Genomic DNA, 27,236 nt, shown 5'->3' on the forward strand with positions numbered 1-27,236 from the left:
CACAGATCAAAAGTACAGTAAGCAAATTCAGAAACTGATTACACAATGCTACAGTCAGTCAATACAAATGCAACACATCACATAGATTCAAATTCAAACAGGCCTGCAAGCTCTTATCTGAATGATACACAATTCAACAATGAAATTCAAAACACTTCCAAGTTCAAAAATAAGTACAATAAGTACAGTTTGAGCAATAGTTCGGGCCCCACGTTGGGCGCCAATATCTGTGGCGGTAGTGGGGTAGCGTAACGGTTGGGCGCCAGGTGGATTTATCCACCACCACTCAGACAGAGTGAAGATAAACAAAAGTTAAGAAATAATAACTAAATGGCTTTATAAAGCACCACAAAACATTAAATGGTTTTAACTCTAACTAAAAGACTTCAAGAAATGCAAACAGGTGTGTTCAAAAATGGAATATATTGTTCAGGACACACATGAACACCACACAAGCAAACAAATCACCACAACAGGAGTAGCAGTCCATTCAGCCTATTTTTAGGTCAGGCCACTAGGAGGCGGTAGGCGGTAGCCTCGACAAAAATGCAAAAAGGCAAGACGCCAAAGGTCCAAAAACGAGAGGGAAAAGTATCTTCGGTCAAAAAAGACCTCTTCGGCCTAAGGCCACAATAAATTCAAACAGGTTAAACAAATTATACTGCTTTTACAAGCTACTCAAGTACAGCACAAACAAGACCTTTTATTTAGGCTATAACTAATTGGCTACTATAACATAGCCGACTGCTTCAAAGCTCCCAGTGTGGATAAACCAATAAACAAAATAACATTAAATAGCAAAATCACTTAACAAAAAGAAGAGCTCTCCAAAACTAGAGCACAAACGTGATTGCTTTCAGTTTACAGTTTAGATTAGATTACAATAAAGGCAGGCCGGCGCCGGAGGAGAGGAAAATGTAGAAATAAAAAATATCCCCAAAAGACAAAATAATAATCCCCAGGAAAACCCCAAAGGAAAACCCTCCCCAGTAGCCTATGTAATCTATATTCAACTTAAAGTCGCCGCTCACCAACTAAACAACAAGAGGCTTTTAAAGAGCACAGGACAACACAGAGAAGTGGGCCAGCTGCTACAACCTCGCTACTGTCGGCGTGTCTCCTGCAAACAATGGTAAAACAGTTCTAATGCAAGGAGATCACGAGCTAATGGAGTGCACACCAAAAGGGCCAAACAACTCGCACAAAACTACTAGCTTACCCGCTGCGTGACTCCTGCAAACAATGATAAGACAGTTACAGCGCAAGGAGATCACGGAACTAATGGGGCAAGACAGGCCGACAGGCCAGGAACAACTTTGCTGCCGTGATCGCTTGCTGAACAATGATAAAACAGTTCGTTATTGCAAAGTGATCACGGAGCTCGGTTTGGACTAGACCAAACACGCGACAAAACTCTGAACAACTCGGTGGAGTTATCAACCTGCCAACAATGGAAAGACAGTTCTTTGAGGCTAGGCAATACTCACGGAGCATCCGAGACAAGGACCAAACCAGGCGCTCTCACAAGGCAAGACACTCTACCTGTCGTCCGCGTTCAGCCTACGCAGGGCAACACCAGCGAACCAAACACACAGCAGGCGAAACAATCGTAGAGGGAAACGAGAGGCGGAGACAGGCTTTACCTGGGCTGTTATTTATAGACGCTGACCATCTTCCGTATGTAGCTGCCATGTTTTCATTACATTACTTTATTATAGGGGGTCAGGTTTGATCGCCACATGGTTATGATGCTAACCAGATTAAAGCACAATTTAGTACAACCTGGAAAATAATTGTGTGGTGGTCAATGTTGATATTGTGGTGGGGCCACAAAAATCAAGTATCAATGTGTGTGTGTGTGTGTGTGTGTGTGTGTGTGCCTGGTGAACATGAGGTAGTAGGTAGTAGTGGACTGCAAACATACTAAACATTCACATTACACACACACACACACACACACACCACACACACACACACACACACACCACACACACACACACACACACACACACACACACACAGACACACACACACATTTACATTAGCATACTAAACATTCACATAAACTTTCCAAACCAGGCTGTTATGGACTTTGTCTTTCATGCACTCATGTCTTTCATGCACTCATGTCTTTGCCTATTGAAGAATTTGGCTCATTCTGTCAAAACTCTATACACAGCCAAATAAGACATAGCACTTGGAGATAAACATCTCACATCTATGACTAAACTCAACAATCCTTTCTAAAAATGTAATTATTGCAACAAAACCATATACACATGCACCATTTGAATTACTCTTTCAAATCAATAGCAACACACTGATGTGCTTTATATAAACCACTGCAGTCTTCATGTTTCTATTTTTATTGTCATTTTCTCAGACTCAGTCTTCTGTGAAACTCAAAAGTAGAATTTCTGCAGTAATCAACCAACATTTCACAATCACAGTACAATAAACAAATAAAAGATGTAGAAACAAAACAAAAGGAAAAAGGAAAAGAAATACTGGAGAAATTGCTATTGAAAACAAAAAAAACATATTTTTTTCTTGTGTGTGTGTATGTGTGTGTGTGTGTGTGACGGGGGTGGGATGGGGGGTTATGGATCCTGCCTTCTGTTCAGATCTGGCCACAAGTCCTCGTCGACATCTCAGGTCATCTCGGGCTGGGCATCGGGGAAAATATCACCTTATGTGCCATATCTACAGTACCCTTGAACTGACCCCACCTCAATGTCTCTGCATGCCCCTTCCATTGCTTGCAAAAGAGGCATGCAGGTATGTGGTTGGTGTTCATATACTTTTCATTGGTCCACTTTAAATAATTCTTTGATAGGTTTTCAAAATGGGGAGTAAAGGGGCAAATGCAGAACTGTATTTACAGTACTGGCTATTTGTGGTGCTAAGCCTCAGACTGATTGGTGTTCAGTTTTCTCTGTAAGTGTTTTCAGGTATGTGTGGGTATTACCAATTACCAGATGTGATTGCATTTTGAATGGAAGTGTTTTCCCAATGATAACAGGAGATTTCATTTTTTAACAAAGTGTGTAATGTAAGAAATTGTGTGTAGTGTTTCGCAATAAGTGTGTTGCAAAATTGCAAACAATGTGCACAGCACAAAGCACAGTGTTTAAGGTATGCTACAAGAAGTTAAGGTATTGAGGCTTTGGTCTAAGCATTTGTTTTTTGTGTGTAAGCAATGGGCAAAAACTGTAGTACACACACACACACACACACACACACACACACACATATACACATACACACACTCTTTCGTTTTATTTGAAGTGTAGATATGCATTTATGAAATAACTTCCAATTTCAGCCCAGTGCGCCCAGACGTCTCTTCCCCTGGCATATTACCCATCACATCTGTCAGTCTCCAAACAGCGCATGACCTTGAAACTCAATCTGCGCATTAGCAGGGCAAACTCAAGCATCTCATCAGCTTCTCTGCTAACCGAGCAGCTGACTCTGTAATAAATCTGGCCCACAACGCGCCTTGCTCTGGCCTTCAATTTGCCCCCATTAAGCCATGACCTGGCATCAACCTGGCATCAACCTGGCACAGATATGGTAAAGACCTGGCATGGATCTGGCAAAGGCCTGTGCCCTGGTGGTGTTAGCCTGGCTCTTCCTCACTCCCCCGATGCTGTTAGTGCAGTGCAGTGGAGCTGCTCTTCTTCACTCTGCCATCACACATACAGAGACACACACACACACACACACACACACACACACACACACAGACAGACACACACACAAATAGACACAAACACACACACATACACAGAGACACACACACATAGACACACGCACACACACACACACACACACACAGAGAAAGAGAGAGAGAGAGAGAGAGACACATACACACACTCAGCCCGTCCAAGTGTCTTCCTGCTGCTGAATAAATTCATAATGCTGGTGGGGCTTTGTTCTGTCAGGTCCATGCAGACTCACCGTTCCTCATCGCCACGCGCACACACACACACACACACACACACACACACACACACACACACACACACACACACACACATGCTGGCCAGAGTCCACTCAATGAAGACATCTTATCTCCCCTGGAAAACAAAAGCATTCCTCTCCAGCCTGGCTTCAATTAGGAACTAAAGAAAGTTCTGTGGCCTTCATAAACACATGCAGAGGGATTTCTACTGTAGATGGGACTTCAGGATGTGCAAATCTGAAAGGAGTTGAGTTGTGAATTTGGAGTTGTGATCCATTTCAACAAATGTTAAAGGTGCTATAAGCGATGTCACAGCTACAGCTACAGATACAGCTAACATCACCTCACGATCCGCTAGCTGCCTGTGCCCCGAATACACCATAAAAAAACACGTCTCCGTGGACAGCCTAGGCTCCAAAAATGGCCACAAAACAACTTGGCCAACCTTGCCCATAAAAACATAAGAGGGAGTAGCGAGCTAGCTCTCTGTTTTGTTTGAATGTCAACAGAAGTGACGTTACCCTGTCGTTACCCTATCGTGTATAGCACCTTTAAGAAAAAAGAAAGAAAATACTTACACTCGAAAGATTTTGAAATGCCTCACATTTCTAAAGTTTCATAAGACATTTTTAAGCTGTAAACTGCTGTTGTTCAGCAATAGCTAATGATGCGACTAGGGACCCTTAATCTCTTAGACTCAATCATGTTACCCCCACTGCACTGCAAACAGTATTGCATATGCAGTGCTGACAGAATTCAAAAAAATGTGTGTGTGTGAGAGAGAGAGAGAGAGAGAGAGAGAGAGAGAGAGAGAGAGTGTGTTTGTGTGTGTGTGATTGTATGTAAGTGTGAAGCTTTATGGTAGAGTGTGCCTGTCCTCTGAAGCCCACTGTTAAAGCTCTGTTTGAGTTGTGCATGTGTGTGTGTGTGTGTGTGTGCGCGTGGGTGCATGTTTTGTTCTGAAAGTCTCTAGTGCAGAGGTGTGGCCTGGTGAATATTTATAGTCCTGGAGGTTACGGAGGTCGAGCTGGACCCTGCAATTGCGGCTCCATCGCTGGGCCTCTCTGGGGTGGGAGGCTGCTGGCTCCTCCTCCTCCTCCTCCTCTTCCTCCCTTCTCCTCCACATCTTCCTCCTCTTTTCCTCCTCCTCCTCTCATCCTCCTCCTCCTCCTCTCATCCTCCTCCTCTTCCTCCCTTCTCCTCCACATCTTTCTCCTCTCTTCCTCCTCCTCCTCCTCTCCTCCCCTGGCTGAGGTCCCTGGCCAGGATGCATACAGCATCCCTAAGGGCCTGTAGGAGCCTCCCATTCACAGAGTTCATACACGGCAACCACACACAGCTCAGCTCAACCGCATCACACTACACACACAGCTCAACCAGACACGGTTTACACAAGTCAAACACAAACTCTGAAGGGAAAAAATGGTTCTTAAAAAAAAAAACGTCATTCAAGTTGTGCTTTGTTTGCGTAGAGATATAATATGTTGTTCTTTGTTTTAGAATTTCAAAAAGACCAATTCTGAGTGCCACATTACTGTTGTGTCTCACTGCAGTTTCTCAGTGACTCCTGACCTTTCCCAGCCGAGGCCAAAGCGGGTCCAGTGCAGTGTGTTGTCCTGATTGTGGGTCCAGTACGGCGTCTGTCCTGGTTGTGGGCCGAGGCCAGAGCAGGGTCCAGTACGGCGTCTGTCCTGGTGGTGGGCCGAGGCCAGAGCAGGGTCCATTATGGCGTCTGTCCTGGTTGTGGGCCGAGGCCAGAGCAGGGTCCAGTACGGCGTCTGTCCTGGTTGTGGGCCGAGGCCAGAGCAGGGTCCAGTACGGCGTCTGTCCTGGTTGTGGGCCGAGGCCAGAGCAGGGTCCAGTACGGCGTCTGTCCTGGTTGTGGGCTGTTACACTGATGGCCTTACCCCCCAGGAGGCGGGCGCTCGTGTTCTTGTGTGGTCCAGGACGTGATGTGAGACTGCCCCTGGTGGAGGATCTCTGATAGCGGTTGCTATGGTTACCTCTCTCTCTCTCGCATGCTGCCATGGCGACTGTAGACGGAGCAGTTCTGTCTGTTAGTCTCTCTGTTACCGAGACAGAAGTGCCCTCAGGATCTCAAATGAGGCTGGATATTAAAGACAGGACTAATACTTGCACCATACGAACAACCACAGGCTATTTAATGAAGAAGAATATGCTCACAGACATAGCATATTGTCAGCATATTGATATATTTCACTGTTGGCTTCTACATTCAGTCATTGCAGATGATTTGACATGCTTTACTCAGTGGCGTTATTCTGCTGCTAGGCTCTAGTGTGCATTTGTATCCCTGTCAGCCTTTAGCTGTGCAAGTCCAAATGATTCACATCTGAGGCACCGCGGCGGCAGCGTGTTTGTTTCTCCTGTGCAGGCTTGTCACACTTTATTGCGCTCGGTGACCCCCAAACACAGCGTTGCGCTTATTATATTTCACCCCCCGTCGTTTGTCATCCGTGAGTCACAGCATCACACACTCACTGACCCCGGCGGGCCCGAAACAGGCCAGGTTTGGACGGCCGGTCTCTGCGGAGTCAACACAAAGACTCCAAAAAAAAAGCCCCAACTGTCCCGAAACTGGAGCTGTTGATGTATGCCTCCGCAGCGTTCCCCAAGGAGAAATACTCGCACAAAAACACGCCATTTATCTCGGGGTATCATCTGAGCTGTGCCTTGTGCCCTTTTAAAAAGAAAGCGTGTTACTACTGGGCTTTTTAAAATGTTATGCTTGGAACATTCTCATACTGATAATTTAGCTCTTGGTATTTCTGTAGCACCATTAACACTGAATATTGTGTCAACGTGCTGTGCAGAGACCAAAGCCAAAATCCCACAGAGCACACAGGCCATCATGGTGAAAATGACCAGAAACAAAGTGCTTTTGACCGGATGAAACGCAGCGCAGAACCAGGCTGGTGAAGAAGGGAAGTCCGAGTGTTGAAGAGCGGCCCTTGAGAGAACTAAACGAGGGGCCACGGATCCTGAAGAGGGTGGTCATCAACAAGAGGGCCAGGGAAGTCCTCTAGGGAGTTCTCAAAATAAGAAAGAGAAAATCAAAAAGTTCCTGTGAGTGGTTTTAGGGCGTGTGTTTTTGGAGGAAGCCATGTATGGCTCTGAAATTCACCGTTTCTTCGGGGGGGGGGATAAGAGCAGCACGGACATCACACACACACACAGACACGCATGGCCAGGACACACACACACACACACACACACACACACACACACACACACACACACACACACACACTGCTCCCCAGCATAGGGAGATGTTGCTGGGACAGCAGCAGTCTGTCACACAGCTTCTGAAGTGGCACACACACACTAGCTAGCTAGAGCCCCAGGAACCGAGAGGGGCAGGGCTCTGCTTAAATAAGCAATAACTCCTCTTTCCCACTTCCCACTGTGGAGACAGCGGTGTGTGTGTGTGTGTGGTGTGTGTGTGTGGGGGGGGGGGGTATGTGGTGTGTGTGTGTGTTTGTATATGTGGTTGTGGGAGTGTGTAGGAGATTTGTGCTTGAGCTGTCAACCGTAACTCAAGAGGAATAGATGTTGGAAAGGAGCATGAGGACCTTAAGGTAATGAGAGGTCAATAAAATAAAGAGAGAGAGAGAGAGAGAGAGAGCAATGAACGCAGCATGTGAAGGAATATGAGACTTTAGACTAGAGGATAGAGTTAGGGAAAGACAAATGATGCAGTGGCAGCAGCTGCGTTATGTTTTTTATAAATAATGGCTTAAACCATTTCCTCAATGTCTGCCCTGACAGTGACTCAGAGGGCAGTTATGGATTCTGGGGTAGGATGAGAGTGCCCTTCCCCAGATGTGCCCCAGGCAGTGTGTGGTTCCACTGGGCAGCAGCCTCTGTGTGTGTGTGTGTGTGTGTGTGTGTGTGTGTGTGTGTGTGTGTGTGTGTGTGTGTGGTCGGAAAGAGAAGAAAAACAAAAACAGGAGGAAAATAAAGTGTGTCAGTGTTTCAGCGGATCTGGGCCCAGGCCTGGTGCAGCTCCAGTCAGCGAGGAAGTGGGAACACACACTCTCACGTACCAGCAGATACACACACACACACATGCGCGCTCAACCACATAGCCTCGCACACAAATACACACGTACACATACTTGCAACCACACACCCTTGGACACACAGACACCTACCCACATTTAAAAACACACACGCGTTCACACACACAGGGCAAGGGTAAACAGGCAGGATGGCAGTGACACATGCCACATTCATTTGCTACCCACTTGCCTCCAAAACAAATTAGCCACATTAAGGGTGGCGGAGGGGCGGAGAGCGTGCGAATGGCCGCTGCTGTCAGCTCGACCACAGCGCCGCTGCCAGGGCCTGGGCACGACCCTGGTCATTACGCCTCTTAAAAAGAGCTGAGCACCGAGCAGAAAACAGACACACACACACACGAGGCCCGGGCCGCACGAGGAAGTGAGCCGCCGGCCGCCGCTGTTGACTAACGTGTTTTTATTCCAAACACGGTCTGCGGCCGTCCAGGATGCTGTGTCTTTGAGAAACATCAAATCATGTTTACAGTAGAGGGAAATGTGCAGCGTTTGTTTATTTCCTTGTGTGCCCTATAAAAGCAGACAGGTTAGCAGTACTGAGAGTAAAAATAATTTGCATTACAACATGCTTTATGCATCATCATTTGCTATATCGCATATGGGTCCATATGGATCTCATTTGCGCTGCAGCATTGGTCTTCAGTTCACTATAGGCAGAGAGACGCTCTCCTGAGAGAAGTGGACACTGGAAAAGACAAGGCCCAGCTTTGTTCCGTCTGAACAGGACCGGAACATGGCCTTGTTCTACACTGGAGAGCCCTTCTATCTCCTAAATGGAACCTTAGAGACAAGTACGTCATGTCTTTGGGTTCTCTGATCTGTGTGTGCGTTGTCCTTTAGCTTTGGCTGCATGGCCTGATCTCTGCTGTTGCATCCTGGCGCAGGCCTCGTGTGAGAGCTCTCTGCAGTCGCCGTGTTAAGCCCCTTATCCCTGGTACATACACACACTTACAAACTCTCTCACACACACACACACACACACACACACACACACACACACACACTCGCACACTTACATACTCACACACACTCTCTGCGGTCCCCGTGTTAAGCTCCTTGTCCCTGTAAAAAGGGTTGACGCAGACTGAGGCCGAGGGCAAATTCGAAACACCTTTGCGAGCGCGGCCCACCGAAGGCTCATGGAAAACAACGTGAGCCTCTCTTCCGCGCCGAGTGTTTTTATTCCTCCCCAGATGGACCCTGCCGACGCCGCCACCACGGAGCCCTGAGCGAGCAGATAAAGGAGCCTCGGACCTGGCCGACCGGAGAGGGGAGAGAGGCGCAGAGAACCCGCTGGTTATGAGTCCAAATATTTTCCCCGGTTGCCACGCCAACCCGTGTCATACCTCAGAGTTGGCGGGTGAAGGGGGGACTGATAGCTCACAAATCTGAGATGCTTTGAGCCGCCGCTTCTGAGCTCATTCATTAGCGGGAATGTTTTCACTGTAACTTATAATGTGTCCCAGTTATGAGCGTTACTCACCATCCCCCGAGCTTAGCACGCCTTCCTCGTGATTGAAAGAGTGTGCAGGTGTTCCCTCGACGTGTGTTAGTTTGTGTTGGACGTGCGGTTTGATGTTCGTGAAGACAGAGTCCTTTTGCTCCCAATCGTTTACATTTTCTTTGCTTTTTTAATATGTATCAAAGTACAAGGAAAATAACACTGGAACGTGGCTAAAAAGGTCATATTGTTAAACATTGGTCATATTGTTGAAGCTAAGTTAATTAAGTAGTTTGTTATGTTTGTAGATTTAATTGACAAATTTAACATACTGTAGGTGAAGGTTTCTTAAATTCTCTAAGAGTAATGCACAGTTGAAGATGGTGTGCTCAAAACTGCTTCTTACCTTAAGGGTATTTTGCTAAGAGCATTTGTCTAGATCATACTCGGACTGAATCTCTTGCCCTGTTTCTTTTTGTTATTCTATGACAAACCTGTAGACGGGGATAAACTCAGTCTTTAAAGAGCCATTTGTTTTGATGAAGTGTTCCAGTTGGCCTCTAACTTTAAAACACTTTGAAAGCCGTGCTTAAATAGACTGGCCAACCTCTCATGGAGAAGCGATACCCTGCCACAACAGTCCTCTCACTCTCCACACCACAGCCAAATTGGCCTGGGAGGTGGCACTTGGCCCTCTCTCAGTGTATGTCTGTCTGTGTGTGTGTGTGTGTGTGTGTGTGTGTGTGTGTGTGTGTGTGTGTGTGTGTGTGTGTGTGTGTGTGTGTTAGTGATTACTGTAGCCTGGGAGGTGGCACTTGGCCCTCTCAGTGTGTGTGTGTGTGTGTGTGTGTGTGTGTGTGTGTGTGTGTGTGTGTGTGTGTGTGTGTAATTGGCCTGGGAGGTGGCACTTAAGATGCAGTACCAGTGCTGGGGGGGTCACTCCTTGTCATTAGTAGAGATACTTTAAGGATGCATTCACACTAGACCGTTTGGTCCGGACCCGAGTTCATTTGGACCGATGGTTCGATGATTTTTGCTAATCCGGGTCTGGACCAGGGTTCGCTAGAAAACGGGAGTCGGGGTACGGTTCGTTAGAACTCAAGTGCAGTTTGAATGCTATTTGTTCCAAAACCAGGAAATAAACAGCGATACTGCTAAAAAGTCATAATTTTGGTGTCTTGACAACACTATGCGTCACTGGTCTCCTGACAAAACGACCAGTCCCTGCATCCTCAATCCTGTCTGAACCCCTCTGAGAGCATGAGCACACACACACACACACACACACACACACACACAAGGGAACATCTCACATGAGCCGCTAATGGCTCCCATACCTCCTGGCATGAGAGCGGGGGGGCGCTCTCACACAGCTGGTATCCTGGACAACAGGAGGCAAAGTGGTGGAGGGGTGCAGATGAGTGATGCTAATCTGAAACATTTATGAGCTGAATAAACGGAGAAAAAGACTTTACAGAGCATGAGCCGTTTTACAGGGTGGACGAGTAGAGAGGAGGACTGATAGAAGACAGACTAGTCTCACTGAGATGAACCGTTAAAGAGCTGGATTAGGAGTTCGAAAGACAAAGAGCAGACAGACTAGTCTCACTTATGTGATTCATTTTATTGAGTGGATATATAGGGAGAGAGAAAGCAGATAGTCTCACCCGACATGACTCAGTCACAGACTGAGGAGCATCTACTCTCAAACGACTGACCTATGATTCAGCCAACTCAGGAGTGCCTCTGCCCATGGTCTGATAGGCCTTACTGTGTGAAAGGTCATGGGGTCACAGATAAGCTATACAGTGTGATGTTGTCTGAAAGGTCATGAGGTCACAGATAGGCCTTATTGTCTGATACTGTCTGGGATGCCATTTCCTTCCTGCCTAGTAACAGAATATCTGATATAAATATGACCAATCCTTTGGAAACAGAACAGAGCTTGACAACAGAAAGAATCTCATGCCGTCGCATAGCCTTGTATGACCCTGAGCTCTGATCTGGCTCTGATCTGGCTCTGGTTTAGCATTAATCCAGCTGTTATTTACAGCAGAGTGCCTCTCACAGAGGTGCCAGGGATAGTCTTAGATACAGTACCACTTAGCTCCTGTGATGGCAGTGGAGTGAAGCAGCGTGCAGTGCGCTAGATGTATACGTGCAAACACACACACACACACACACACACACACACACAAACACACACACACACACACACACACACGCACATATACATGCATGCACACTCACCCAGCCACATTCAACACATACATGCATGCACACTCACCCACCCACAAACTGAGGAAACACACATTTCACTCCCTTATAAACTACAGTTAGTATTACAATAGGCCTTTGTGTTTGTGTGTGTGTGTGTGGGCGGATGCCATGGTGTTGATGAACTGGACAGTGTGCTTTGAGCAGAGTCCTGTTGATGAGAGCGGCGCACCAGAGAGAGGGCTCAGGATACAGCATCCTGGGTGGTTTGGGCAAAGTGATCCGCACCGCACCATGGACCCTCAGGAAGAAAGGCAGAACGACGGACGCCACCCAGTGAGTTTGGCGCCTAGAGTAGGGCTGGAGGAAAGCTTAGAGCCGTGTTTGTCTCAAACGAGGATGAAGCCGCTTTGATGAACAAAGCATTTCATCCACAAAGCAGGTCTGAAAGTAAGGAAATGCAGTCTGGTGGATCATGTGTTCAAACTCACTTTAGGAGCCAGGCTGTTGTCTAATAAGTCAGACTGATTGGTGTGTTGTTGGTGTGTTGTTGTGAAGCCCAGCTGAAAGACTCTTTGAGTGACAGGTCCTGGGGTTTCAGCTCTCTCTTCCTCTCTCTGTCTCAAAATACACACACCCCAAAAAATAAAACTGACCTTTGTGGTTACCACGGTGAGAATGTTAGTGGCTGAATGTGTGTGTTTAGATCAGTCTGTGTGTGCTCATACTGTGTGTGTGTGTGTGTCTGTGTGTGTGTGTGTGTGTGTGTGTGTGTGTGTGTGTGTGTGTGTGTGTGTGTGTGTGTCTGTGTGTATGTCCTGCAGCAGTCGGAGTCCTCGTCCCCCGCGGCGGTCCCGGTGACGTCGGCGGCGCAGCAGCCGGTGGAGGTCCTGAGCGAGGCCGTGTCCCAGCTGCACACGGTGGAGGACGTGCTGCGCTACCTGGAGCCTGAGCGCTGGCAGCTGGACATGGAGGACCTCTACAAGCCCACCTGGCACCTGCTGGGCAAGTCCTTCATCCAGCCACGCAAGTCCAGAGGTGACACACACACACACACACACACACACACACACACACACACACGCACACACATGCATACACATGCATACACAACCATATGCACAAACGCAAACTCATACACACACACACAAACACCCACACACACACACACACACACACAAACACACACACTCACAGACACAGACACAGACACACACTCACAGACACAGACACAGACACAGACTGAGAGAGGGCCAGGGGAAGTAAAGAGAAAAAAGAGATATGATAACAGATGATGAAACTAAGAGAAATGGATATAGAGAGATGGACAGAATGAAGGGGACAAATTGACAGAGGGAGAGGAGGAGGAGAGGGAGAGGAGGAGAGGCAGACTGACACAGATAAAAACAATAAACAACAAGATGAAAAATTGTGACAGTGATGGTAGAAAATAGCATCAAATGACAAACAGCACTTTGAAGATGGACAGATTCATGGAAAACCATTAACAGTACAAAGTGCATTTAGCACAGACTAGACTTGTGTTGAGAGGTTGGACACACACACACACACACACACACACACACAGAGAGACTAGACTACAGTGTTTGAAACTCTTGACTCTGTTGACGTCGTTTTGAAGTTGAAGAGATTGCGTACCTCCGAGCGAGCGAGACCGGTGTGACAGACACACTCCATGCACAGCGTAAAGTGCCCGTAAAGCGGCCTCCGATCCCCGAGGCTCGGAGAGGCCCAGCACAGCGGCCGTAAAGTGCCCGTCACGAGTCTCTGAAAGGCCTTCTGGCCACGGCCGCCCTCGGTCGCTCCGCTGCGTAACGAGGCCAAACCCTGAGGTCATGCTGCTCCAACGCCACAGAGCTTAACGCCCCCCTGTGGCCCACAGCTGCTGCTGCTGCTGCTGCCAGAGAGGGTCTGGAGCAGGATGGAGCCTGAGGGAGCTTTGGGGAGTGGAGAGGAGAGTGTGGCTGGAGAAGGATGGGGAGAGGAGAGGAGAGGAGAGGAGAGTGTGGCTGGGTCAGGATGGGGAGAGGAGAGGAGAGTGTGGCTGGGTCAGGATGGGGAGAGGAGAGGAGAGGAGAGGAGAGTGTGGCTGGGTCAGGATGGGGAGAGGAGAGGAGAGTGTGGCTGGGTCAGGATGGGGGCTGGTAGGGAGAGGGGAGTGGCTGGGTAGAGAACACGCTTGCCAGGGCAGAGCAGGGTTGGCCAGGAGTCTAGTAAACTCCCTCAGCAAGGGCCACTATTAATTAAGCTGCTGGCCAAGGCTGATCAGCGTCCAGGGAGACAGCTGTTAGTGGGTTGGAGTGAGCCTGTGGGTAAGATCCCTGAGGAGACTCCACCACAACCACAGCTCTGTGCAGCAGATATGTACTCCCCCACAGATGACCTCTTGACCTCTTGACTCTGGAGATGGTCCTGCCACAGCCCTTATAGCAGATCTATACTCTCACTGATACCCCACAGCCCTTATAGCAGATCTATACTCTCACTGATACCCCACAGCCCTTATAGCAGATCTAGACTCTCTCACTGATACCACACAGCCCTTATAGCAGATCTAGAATCTCTCTCTGCTACCCCACAGCCCTTATAGCAGATCTAGACTCTCTCACTGATACAGCCCTTATAGCAGATCTAGACTCTCTCACTGATACCCCACAGCCCTTATAGCAGATCTATACTCTCACTGATACAGCCCTTATAGCAGATCTAGACTCTCACTGATACAGCCCTTATAGCAGATCTAGACTCTCTCACTGATACAGCCCTTATAGCCGATCTAGACTCTCTCACTGATACCTTCCTATTTGCAGCACTGTATTCCCCGGGGACATGGGGATTGAGTCTGTGTCAATACATTTTGTTGGAATATATTGTCAATTTGTGGTCATGCCAATGAAGCTTTTGAAAGTGAAAAGATTTACATTGAATTGAGAGAGAGCGAAAGAGAGAGAGAGAGACTGCATTACAGCTGCCTAAGCAGATCTGGACCTGAACAGCTTTGTATGTATAAATCCACTGTAGAAGAATACAAACCTTTTAATAAATAAACAAAGCCATTTACAATGACACGGCTAATGGTTTATCTTACATGTCGTTTCAAGTTCTGTCTTCTTTTAAGATTGCTAAAAACTTGTGTATGTGGTTTGGTATTGATTTGCTGTTTATATTTGTTCAATAGAATTGCTGTCATTAATCTTGGTTTTAACTGAATTAGCATAATTACTGTTAAATATAACATAAAAGATATGCAAATCTCAGTGGAGCCATCATTGTTTACGAGGAGAACAAATTGCTCATCAGCATATTAGTCATCTGTTTACTCTTAGTGGGCTTAAGTGTAAAGTTTGGAGAGTGTGGGAGTGGCACAAACTGCAGGGAGCACAGCAAGACTCTTGTCACAATGTTGTTTATTTTTTCTCTCTTTTTCACATTTTTTAACTCTCTTTCTGTCTCTCTCGTAGACAGACACACACACAAACACACACACACACACTGTTGAAATTTGCATTTCTGTGTGAGATATAATCCGGTGTGTAATCAGATATAGACATAGCTGTACTCAGCAAAACTTCTCAGTGTGTGTGTGTGTGTGTGTGTGTGTAAAGGTGTAGGTGGTTAGGAGGTGCATCTGTATAGCTGTGCCCCCTGTAACTTCTCCTTGTGTGTGTGTGTGTGTGTGCCCGTCTGTGTGTGTGTGTGTGTGTGTGTGTGTGTGTGTGTGTGTGTGTGTGTGTGTGTGTGTGTGTGTGTGTAGGTGTAGTGGACCTGAACCTGCTCCGTGAGGAGGTGCGCCTGTACAGCTGTACGCCGCGTAACTTCTCGGTGTCGCTGCGTGAGGAGCTGCGGAGGACGGACGTCATCTTCTGGCCCAGCTGTCTGCTGGTCCAGCGCTGCGGGGGTAACTGTGCCTGCTGTGCCCACCGGTGCCACGACTGCCAGTGCCAGCCCACACGAGTGGCAAAGAAGTACCACGAGGTAGCACACGCAGACACACACACACACACACACGCACGCATGCACACACACACACACACACACACACATGTGCGCGCACACACGCACACATACACACACACACACAGCAAGGGACTGAGCAGACTGGCCCTGTAATAATTGATGTTTGTAAGTTGCTTTGGATAAAAGTGTCAGACACAAGGCATGTGCTCACCTCACATGCCTTACTCTGTGTGTTTGTGTGTGTGTGTGTGTGTGTGTGTGTGTGTATTCAGGTACTGATGATGAGACACAGACCTGGTAGTCGTGGACTACAGAAGACCTTGACCGACGTCCCTCTGGAGCACCACGAGGAGTGCAACTGTGTGTGTAAGGATGACTCCGACTGACCACGCTCCCTCAACCCCCTGTCCCAAAGACATACACACCCCTTGTAAAAAGAAGAGAAAGGCCCTGAACCCAGGGAAAGGTCATGAGTGGCCCTGCATGGGACCTCCAGGGCAAACTGCCTCTCCGGTGGAAAAGACATGAACCTCCCCCAGAACCCCCCACCCCAACAAAACCCCCCACACTGGACTATTTCCCAGCCCCTCTTATGGACAAGACTGGACGGTACTCCATACCTCCACGTGTGGACTGGACGGTACTCCATACCTCCATGTTGCTACTTACTTCCACAAATGGACTGGATGTTACTCCAGAACTCATTGTGTGGACTGGATGTTATTCTGTACTCCCATGACGCCCCCCTGGCACAGGACATAGTCTTCGATGATGCCGAGGACAGTGGGTTTAGCAGGAGTCTTGGATGATGCCGAGGACAGTGGGTTTAGCAGGAGTCTCCAGGATCCGTGTCTACTTCGGTTCTGTCTGGACTCCCTGCTGCTGCGGTCGTTCAAGCAGGGAGCGTGTGTGTGTATGTGTGTGTGTTTTAGCAGTCGTGGAGATGGAGACACGTGGAGTGAAGAGGAGACCCCCCCCCGGGGGGTGGTGGAGTGTGTGTGTGTGTGTGTGTGTGGAGGGGGGTTGTTCTGGCCCATTAGCTCCCGTGTGCTCTGGACAGAGACTGTCGTGCTGAGAGACTCACCACTGCTGGGCAGCCGCCGAGGTGACTGCAGAGGGACGCATCTGGGGAAACTTCTTACTTTTATTCTTTTCTTTCTTATTTTTGGAAAACTTGTTTGTGACTGTTTGTCTATGGCTGCATCTCTCTGTAGTGCTCCTTGGTAACATCAGATAAGTCAAGTCACTTGGATGGATTGCGAAGAGTGACATTTTTATTTTATTTTGGGAGGCTGTGTGCGTATGTGTATGTGACTGTGTGTGTGTGTGTTTGTCATTCATTTTCCCAGTGGGATATTATCATGTCTATAAAAGAATGGATCACTCCAGCAGACACTGCTCTCTCTCTCTCTCTCCCTCTATCTCTCTCTTTCCCTCTATCTTTCTCCCTCTGTGTTTCTCTCTCTCTCCTTCTCTCTCTCTGTCTTTCTATCTCTTTCTATCCCTCTGTCTTTCTCTCTATCTCTCTCTCTCTCTCTCCCTGTCTTTCTCTCCCTCTATCTCTCTCTCCCTCTCGCTCTCTCTTTCCATCACACTCATAATCCTTCCTTTATTTCATCAGCTTCATGACTGATATGTCTCCCCTACAGGGAGCTTTAAAGAGGCAGGGGGACAGAAAGACAGATGGAGAAACAGAGGAAGAGATAGACAGATGCACAGAGAGAGCTGCAGATGGAGAGAAAGCCACATTGTACCGTCTCCCTCATTGTACTGTCTCCCTTAACTGATGCCATGTAAACTTTCTGTCTTTGTCTTTGTCTTTGTATTTAAAGCCGTATGTTGCCTGTTTTAAGTCATTTAAACGTCAGCATTCCATTTCATGTTGTACTGATCTGAACCACTGAAGATACACCAGACTGGCGGTCAGTCCTGCCAAGCCCCACTGGACATTGGTGCCCTGAGCAGTCGGGTTTACAGGGTCCTGCAGCTGGACTTGTGGCACTCACCCAGGCTAGACCTGGACCTGGAGGAACAATGCTGTGTGTGTGTGTGTGTGTGTGTGTGAGAGAGAGAGAGAGAGACAGAGAGAGAGAGATGAGTTAGACATACATAGAGACAGGTTATGACCCAGTCGGCACTTTGTGTGTGTGTGTGTGTGTGTGTGTGTGTGTGTGTGTGTGTGCTGTTTTCATTATCATTCTTCATCATTATGTATAATAATCTCTCATGTCCTACAGTGTAAATCTTTTCATGAGGGTTCAGTAGGTGCTTTAGTCATTACATTACAGACCACTGTAGTGCTGCTGTGGAAAGTGTTCCAAATGCGGAGGGCTCACAACACAGGGAATTCATGGCCTTTCTAATAGGCTGAAAAATGTCACGCTTCGAAGCTTGTTTACATACAAAATAAATTGGTGACACTATGAACTTAATTTCCTAATAACCCTCTATTTTTTTAATACCAAAATGAATCTATGAATGAAAACTTTTAGAGTTGACCTTTAGAGTTAGTTTGACTTTAGAGAGTTCCTCTGCTTGTAACAGTTCAGAATTGTTCTGAGTGCTTCATTCTATAAGGTTGACAAGAGTGGGAGTCTCTCTAACACCCTGTTATCAGGAGGCCCTAACACAAACTGATCAACTATACCAGGTGATTATCAATGTCAGCTAGTTGCTTGCGCAAAAATCTAAATGGTATCATGGATTCACTGACGTGTGGGGTCATCGAGCCGCAGTAAATAAATCTGTAATGGGCTATGATATTAATCTCTGCTACTGTACCAAAGGTATTTATTCATATTCACATTCACTCATTTATTCACCAAAACGTCTGTGCCTTGCATCCTGAACATGTAGCAGTAAAGATGTCTTTAGCCTTCTGTGTGTGTGTGTGTGTGTGTGTGTGCGTGTTTGTGTTTTTGTGTGTGTGTGTGTGTCTGTGTGGGGCACCATTACATTACATGATGTCCTGTTGTGTGTTTGTGTGTGTGCGGCACCATTGTGTAACTCCTGTCCAGATGTCCAAAGTGAGTTAAATCTGTTATCTGTAGGTCTTCTTTCTTCTATCCACCATGTCGTTGCTCCATAATCCAGTGATTTAATGCAGCCATATGTCAGATCCCATGTGTGTGTTTGCAAAACAGTAACATCTTTCATTCTGTCTCTGTGTCTCCTCTGTTAGGGAAGTATGCATATACATATATTTTGTTTTGTCTTGTTTTTTTTCTCTTTGGCAATGAAATTGCAAATTAATATTATTTTCTTATCTTTCCAATACACCGTTCATTTCAGGCATATCTTTGTTTTTCTGTGTAAATATAATTTTGTGAGAAATCTTGATTGTTCGTTGCCGTATATAATCAAATTGTCTTTCCTGTGTCACAAGAGAATAGTGTAGGATCGGAAATAAACTCATTTGCTTTCATACACAGTTGTTATTTCTCATGGTGATATTCAAGTGTTTGTGTCCCCATGTTAGTATTGTGTCTGAGCATGTTTGTTCAAATTCATTTAGCAAATCATTATCACTGTAATGAAATGAACGTAACAAACCTCACAGACCGAAAATCAATCTCGTTAGCGCGTTGATCAGAGGAAGTGTTCTCATCATCATTTAAGCAAATGAGGTTGTTATGAACAAGGTTCAATTCAATTCAATTAAAATTCTCCACATTTGACAAATGAAGAGGCTATCCCAGGGTATAAACAAACTGGACGAATGTCATTCTTCTACTCACCTTCACAGCGTCACTCTTCTACTCACCTTCACCCAAGGCAGTAATGGATGGGTGGTTGGAGCTGGGCGAGACTGCCGGCTCTTATGAGGCCTGTGGCTTACGGCCCATAGGGACCTTCAGGCCTGCTATCACTGGGGATGGACACACAGGTTCTGTAGCATTCAGAATAATATTAAACATACACACAAACACATACGTGCACTGCATAAAGCAAAACTCCCTCTGCTCCTCTGTTGAGCTGATTATTTACATACCTGCTACACATAAATATGAGACATCCCACATACACACACACATTTCCATCTTCATATTTTTCTCCAGACTAATTTCCAATGAGTATGTGGGTCCAGGAATTTCTTTACTTCCCAGATCATCCATCTCATCCACAGCAGCTATCTGTCTGGTGACCGGGCTGTTTCCACTCACGCCCTGTGTGTTCCTCTGTGTGGTGGAAAGAGACGGCCGTCCCGAGAGTGTGTGAGCAGATGACCGGCGAGAGTTAATCCTCTGAGTGTGTGAGGGGGTATATACCGTTGCCAAGTTCTGGAGTAATAATCCAGACCTGGATTTGTCCTGTCTTGTTGTCCTGTCCAGTCCTATTTTGTCTTCCATTTTCTTCTTCTCTGCCTCATACAGCAGCTCCCTGCAGAAACCACACGAGTCGTCCCCATCACACACACAGACCGCCATGGACCCACACGTGGCAGTACAGACCGCCATGGACCCACACGTGGCAGTACTGACCGCAGAGCCGCGTGCGTAGATCACATCAGTATTCTGCGGATAATAACAGACAGACAGGGCAGAAATACGGCTGTCTGATTGCAACATGATTGGACAGCGGCTGCAAGTTCTAATTGGATGATAGCAAGAGTGCGGCGACCCGTCTGAGAGGCCTGATCTTCATCGAGTTAATTATTGGCTGCTTAGACTGGGGTTTCCAGGAACAAACTGTGTGCTACAGGGAAGGGCAGAATGGAATCTAGAGTAGTGGAATTAATCAGTGGCGTTAACAGTCATGTCTTCACAGGAGAGAAGAGCTATACAGAAATCAGAGATTAAAGTTTAATTTTTATTTTTTGGCTTTGTCATAAAAAAGGGAAGTCTTTCTGCAATCCACAGACTGCAGGGTTTACCTACCAGTAAAAGGAATGCGATATTGTTTTCATTAATATTTATATAATATAAGGTTGATTAAACTATCTCAAAGATAAACCCATGAAGACACAGATCTGATTTACATTTTACTTCTTTATCCAAAATTTAAAACAATGACCAAATGTTAACTTTCTCTCTGTCTGAGGACAATATGTTTATTGTTCAACTAATGCCAAATGCATTCAAAAACAAATTAACATATTCAAATAAACAAATAAACAAATTAAACTTTACCTTGAGTTTCCAGACACATGTATTCACTATATTAATGATGCATGTATGAAACTAGAGCTTCCATTTTTGTGTGTGCATGTGTGTGTGTGTGTGTTTGTGTGTGTGTGAATACTTGCAACAGCACTGGCCCAATGCGTTGACTATTTCGGGTCATCATTATGACCCTGGGAGATGTTTTCCCACTCACACACACACAGACACACATTCACAGACACACACACACTCACACAGACACACAAACACAGACACACACACACACACACACAAACCCACCAGTCCCATCCCCTCATCTCCAGGCCACATAAGACATCCATTACTTAGAACAGCAGAGGTCAGAGGTTGCTACATCCAGTTAGCTTCACTCCGCTAACCTGGCTGCTACATCCAGTTAGCTTCACTGCGCTAACCTGACCGGCCCAGCCGAGTTGCCAATCAGTCTGCTGCTTCTTCTGGTGCGATGAATAATGTCTGGGCCATTAGCGGTTAGACTAGATAACTAGCATGTCCCTACAGCGCTTTGGTGGGCTGCTGGCTGCAAAGGCAGTGTCATCTATCAGAAAAAGCTTCACGCTGTCACCACTAATTATGGTGACCCTGTGGAGAGAGTGGCTGGCTCTTGCTGGTGTCAAGCTGTTGGTTTTCAAGAATTCTTTTTGCATTAGTGTCTCTCTCTCTCTCTCAAATATATTCTCACTCAAACATAACTGCACAGAGAGAGACATGCACACACATACACACATACTGCTTTCAGACATAGGTCCGCAAGTTCTGCGCACATCAAGATTTGGGCCATATATATCTGAACAACATATCCCGACATTTGGAACTCCAAACTTACGCGGTTTGTACACCAGTCACCTCCAATCATTTTCAACGGACATTATGTAAATGAGCTCAGATCTGAACACAGCGATGATCATGCGGGTAGGATTCACATCACATGAGAGAGTGTGTTGATGACGTTTCTTTCAACGCGCACTGACAAGTAGCTAGGATGCAATTCATGAAAATTGGGCACTTCTGGATAAGTTTTTGATTTTTGGCAGGGTGTTAGGTATAGGCCTAAGGTTTTCAAAAATCCATGGATAAAAGTTGGGTGGCCCCCTTAGTGGCAGTTATCCATAAAATCCAAAATGGCCCCCGCCGAAAAGAGAAAAGGTTATATCTCAGCTTCATTTAGTCTTAAATTGTTGTATAATGTATTTTCTCTACTTTGTTTGATACAAGGAATCAAATTTTTATATGTTCTGCTTATTTTTAAGTCCATTTCCATGTAGTATTATAGCCATATTTAGCTCATAAACTGTCAATATCTGAAAAAGTCACATTGAAATACTCAGGTCCCTAGACCCATATTTTTACCTCCAATGTATGCTTTTCTTTGTTGATTGGACAGGTCACTATCACTATAGTGTCAAAAATCACATGTTGTGGGGGGCGCTGTGGCACAACAGGCTACAGCGCTCATACCATATACGGGTCCAAGTGCCCACAGGGACCCAGGTGCGAATCCGACCTGCGGTCATGTCCCGGTCCCACCCCATCTCTCTCCTCCACTTACTTCCTGTCTCACTCTTCACTGTCCTATACAAATAAAGGCAAAAAGCCCAAAAAATATACTTTAAAAAAAAATCACATGTTGTAACCAAAAGGACCATTGTTGAGGCCTTAAATAAGCACAACTTCAGAACTATGCCACAGTGAAAAGTTATATTAGGCTTTTCACCATGTTAAGGATCAATATTACATTTTAGTCAAATAACACAAAAAAATACACTGCGCTCTTTAAATACTTAAACATCATGTATTATTCAAAGATTTTTGGTTTCACTCTTTATCATTACAGCCCAGTGATGGGCAGTAGCGCCGCTACATTTAGTTAAACTACATTTTCCAGTAGCTTGACCATAGCGTCGCTGCTTTGTGAATCAAGTAACTTTCCTGTAGTGACATTATTTTTTTGATCAAGTAGCGATGTAGCGTCCACAAACGCTACAAAATCCAGGACATAACTAAGAAATGAAACCAGGATTGCTATTTTTAAACAACAATCAGAGTAAACAATCAATCAGAGTCGTTGGTTGGACATGTTCATGCGCGAGCTTCTACTCTACCTCTCCTGTCTGTATCTATCGAAACATGCGCATGCGTACGGCAGTGGAACTCGCAGAACGACACACAAACACAGGAAGGATGGAGGAGGAGACAGGAGGAGAGCGAGAAGATCAGCCAACTGACTCTACCACACCGTGGCCTTATCTTCAGAGATATATGAGACTTGTTGAATTCTCAGATAAAAAGTACGTGTTCAGATGTCTGCTTTGTAATCCAAAAACCAAACTGTTGTCGACGTCCAAGACATCGAACAGCAACCTAAGAACTCACATTCAGGTGAATCACTAATCACTAATTTCCCTCCTGCAGTATGCAAATGAAATGTCTAGCGTCAGTGTAAATCCTAACTCACTTTAGCCAAGTGTTGTATGTAAATTAGTAAAACGAAAGCTACCCAGCTAACTAGCAAGCAGTGTGTGGTGGGTTCTTTTACTATTGTCCCAGTGATCACTCTCTGAGCCATGCTTATTATGACCGCCGCACAGCGAAGCGGCGGTCATATAGGTTTTTTAAGATTTTTTTTTCTTTTTCGCATGCCCAAATTTCCGTCAATGATTCCCGGGACACTGAAAGACCGGGGTACACGAAACTTGGTGGACATGTAACCCCACATGGATAGCATGGAACCATCGTTTTTCGTTTTGATCTGTAGCCCCTCCGCTGAATTGGACCCCCCGAAAGGAGGGTAGGGCAGACACAGTTTTCTGTGAATATCTCGAAAACCGTAGGGTTTAGGAGGACCATTTTTTTTTTTGTATGTTGATCTCAAGGGGCCATGTCAACCCATTCCATAACCACTCATTTCATGTATAGCGCCACCTAGTTAAACACAAAAAGTAAAAAAATGAGGTGGTGTAATTGAAGGTATCTGTGACCTAACATAGTCAAAACTGCACAAAATTGGAAGTGTAGGATCATTATGACACCCTATGTATGCACGCCAAGTTTTGTGGAATTCCGTTCATGGGGGCCACACAATAAATTAATTTATGTTACTATACACCAACTGGCCTGTAGGTGGCGGAGACAGTTTTCTGTGAATATCTCGAGAACCGTAGGGCCTAGGAGGTCCACCTTTTGTATGTTGGTCTTAAGGGGGCATGTCAACCCATCCCATTACCACTTATTTCATGTATAGCCACCTAGTTAAAAAATTAAAAGCAAAAAATGAGGTGTTTTCATCTCAATATCTCTGGCTGACAAAGGTCAAAACTGCACGAAATTAAAAGAGTAGGATCATTATGACACCCTCTGAATGCATGCCAAGTTTTGTGTACTTTCGTTCATGGGGGCCTTACAATAAAATAATTTATGTGTACATTTAGTGGCGCATACACCAACAAGGATTCGGGACACTGAAAGACCGGGGTACACAAAACTTGGTGAGCATGTACCCCACATGGATAGCATGGAACCGTCATTTTTCGTTTTCATCTGCAGCCCCCCGCTGGACTGGACCCCGAAAGGAGGGTAGGGCAGACACAGTTCTCTGTGAATCTTTTATGGTATGTTGGTCTCAAGGGCCCACATCAACCTGGCTCATAATCACTCATTTGTGATTTGCCCCCGGTAAAAAATGAAAATCAGTAGGATTAAAAGAAAGCCAAAATAAATATTCATCATCATCATCATGGCTGCATTTTCAGTATTGGCGTAGAAGTAGTCGTTTGTCCACTAGATGGCGCATCGTTGCAGTGAGGCGTAATTTTGTTGGAAGTTAAAAGTGGGTTGGAAAAACAATGGGACGCTTCATACAAGGACTGTAATTTACATGTTTAACATCTAATAAGGATAGGGCGATGTTCACATGAAGTGTAATTCCCATTTCTTCTTGAAGCCGAAATAAATCTAAGGATGTTTCTCGGACATGCTTGGTTTTACTGCAGGCAACGTTAATCTTGTAATATCAATAAGGACCTAGGTAATGTTACCGTTAGCGTTGGTTGAGTGATGGAGGCATTTGATTGATTGCATTTGTAGAAAACTATAAATGCGGTTATACCAAGCAAATTGATAGCAGCACTGTTTGTATCTTTTCGACTGTCATTTATTGCACGCGTGCTACAAAATCATTCTGTGCAATGGAAGATTTTACCAACGTTACACCGGTCTGATACAGTTTTGCCTATACATGCGTGAGACTGAGGCGCCTGTTTATTTTGTTTTTAAGTGCGTGCAGGGTGTGAGAGGGGAATCGATGTGCTTTGATTACAGCTTGGTAGTTGTAGTCTGTGAAATTAAAAAAGCACGTGTGTGTGAAGTATCCAAACAATGACACCTTCATTTCATTATGGCTGCTTTAGCAAAACACCTTAAGCTACTGTGTAGTGGGTCCCATTTAGAAGTGGCTACTTCATTCGCTTTCCTTGACTCATGGAGCTGCGTGAATGTTATTACAACTTTTAAGCCACGATATGACAGTTTAAGTCCGCTTGATACTGTAAGGCGTAAGCCATTGGTTTTCAAAGGAGATTTTATTTGTGTCGCCAGCATAGCCTATTGACAATTTATGTTGTCAATAGGCCTACCTTATAATCCTACCTGTAGCTTAGGGAAGCTAACAACTTTCTATTAGGATCTAGTTTGTTAGTTACCGTTTTGTCATAACTCCCTGATGCATTTTGCATTTAGAATAGCCAGAGCGTGTATATCTCAATCGAAAATTAAACAATATCGGTGCCTATGGACTAGGCTGGGTGAACCCAGCCTGATCTGCCCGCTATTTATTTTTGATTTCTTAAAAGATTGAGCTTGGTCTGATGAAAGCCAGACTAGCCATGGACCTCAGTTAAACAATGCAAGGGAACATGAATCAGCCTATATTTGCACTAACAATAACGGACAAAAGCTTTTCAACTTTGGCCCGTTAAAATGTGTATGAACAGTCTAGCGACGCATTTCATCAAGGCCCATTTGGACATGTCAGTTATTTGCACCACTGGTTAGATGTAAAACAGCATTTCGTTTCAGACTAGGCTACTGTTACTTAATTTGTGCATTAACAATAACGTTTCAGACTACTGTTACTTAATTTGTGCATTGACAATAAAGTATTACATGAACTAAAAATGACTAAAATCTTATGTAGAAGAAGAAACATTCACAAAAAATCCATCCATCCAAAAATGACCTTTGTTTTGATAGCTGTTGAAAAGCGGCATGGAACTGACAGAGATGTTTTTGTTTATAAATACATAAAAAATAAATAAATAAATAACATTATGCTGATACCTTTTGCTTTTCCCAAATACAATGTAGCCTACAGGTGTAAGTGACCTTTCATCAATCCAGTTGCAATGGATGAACTGTGATGAACTGCCCTACTTGTGATTGTTTAGAGATTTTAAAGGTTTTATAACAATTCTACATCTTCTTTGGCTATTCTACAATCTATTCACCTTTTCAGCACCAGTAGGGTACTTTCTGTGCAGCCGCACACACACACTCAGGCATGCCAAACAAGCATACACAAAAGTTTCAAGAGTGGGGGATGGAGTAAAATATGGAGACAAATTGAAGTGTGATTTATTTTCGCGGAACGGATGTACAGGACTGAGCGGCGGTCATATTTTGTACCGCTATGCGGTACATCTAGTTAATCATGGTGTTAGATGTAACGTTAGTTATGTTTTTTGTAAACAGTTTCATTTGTTACTTGAATCGACTTGTTTAATTGAGGTCTGAAGACGTTTTCTCTAAGGAAGGGCCTGAAGAAATAAGATGCCTTTTATAGGGTTTTGTTTTCCCTAGAAATGTCCAATGGATGTAAACCCATAGCCATGTCTAGATGTGTAGAACACTACACAGTACCTTTCATTTGATACTAATAACAGTAGATTGTTTCATAGAGTACTGGGTACTGTACTAGGCTAATAACCTTTTTGTTTTATTTCTAGCAGTAATTACTTCAGTTTTTATTTTATTGTGCTGCTCATAAAGCAATGTCTACACTGTGTTAGGTCATTGGCTGATCTTTAATAAATGTTTTAACCAGTGTATCAGACTCATTTTGAATTGATCTGACATTAGGTTGGTACAATGTTAAGTAGCTTCTGATGTAGTTAAGCTACTTTTAACACATTTGTGTAACTTAGCTTGCTATATTTCTATAGGTGGTAGCTTTTGTGTAGTGAAGCTTAATTTATTGTTGAGTAACTGATAGCTTAGCTCACTACACTGGACAAGTAGCTTGCCCAACACTGTTACAGCCTCCCTCACACTTGCGCAATGTGGTACAGCAAAGTCCAGCTCAGTGGCACTTACAGTTGCCCATACAGGCAACCACACAG

The 27,236-nt window shown here is 45.3% G+C and overlaps 1 protein-coding gene across 1 annotated transcript in view; it reads left to right on the top strand.

Moving 5' to 3' along the window:
- pdgfc (platelet derived growth factor c) overlaps window positions 1-17,094 on the top strand; it is a 60,551-nt gene extending 43,457 nt beyond the window's left edge. The window contains exons 4-6 of the mRNA XM_048263244.1: window positions 12,550-12,763; window positions 15,501-15,721; window positions 15,976-17,094. Of these exons, the coding sequence (XP_048119201.1) occupies window positions 12,550-12,763; window positions 15,501-15,721; window positions 15,976-16,089 (549 nt within the window). The 3' untranslated portion in view covers window positions 16,090-17,094. The remainder of the gene's footprint in view (window positions 1-12,549; window positions 12,764-15,500; window positions 15,722-15,975) is intronic.
- Window positions 17,095-27,236: the final 10,142 nt, after the last annotated feature.

This window comes from Alosa alosa, chromosome 14 (assembly GCF_017589495.1).
Source record: "Alosa alosa isolate M-15738 ecotype Scorff River chromosome 14, AALO_Geno_1.1, whole genome shotgun sequence".
NCBI classification, from domain to species: domain Eukaryota; kingdom Metazoa; phylum Chordata; class Actinopteri; order Clupeiformes; family Clupeidae; genus Alosa; species Alosa alosa.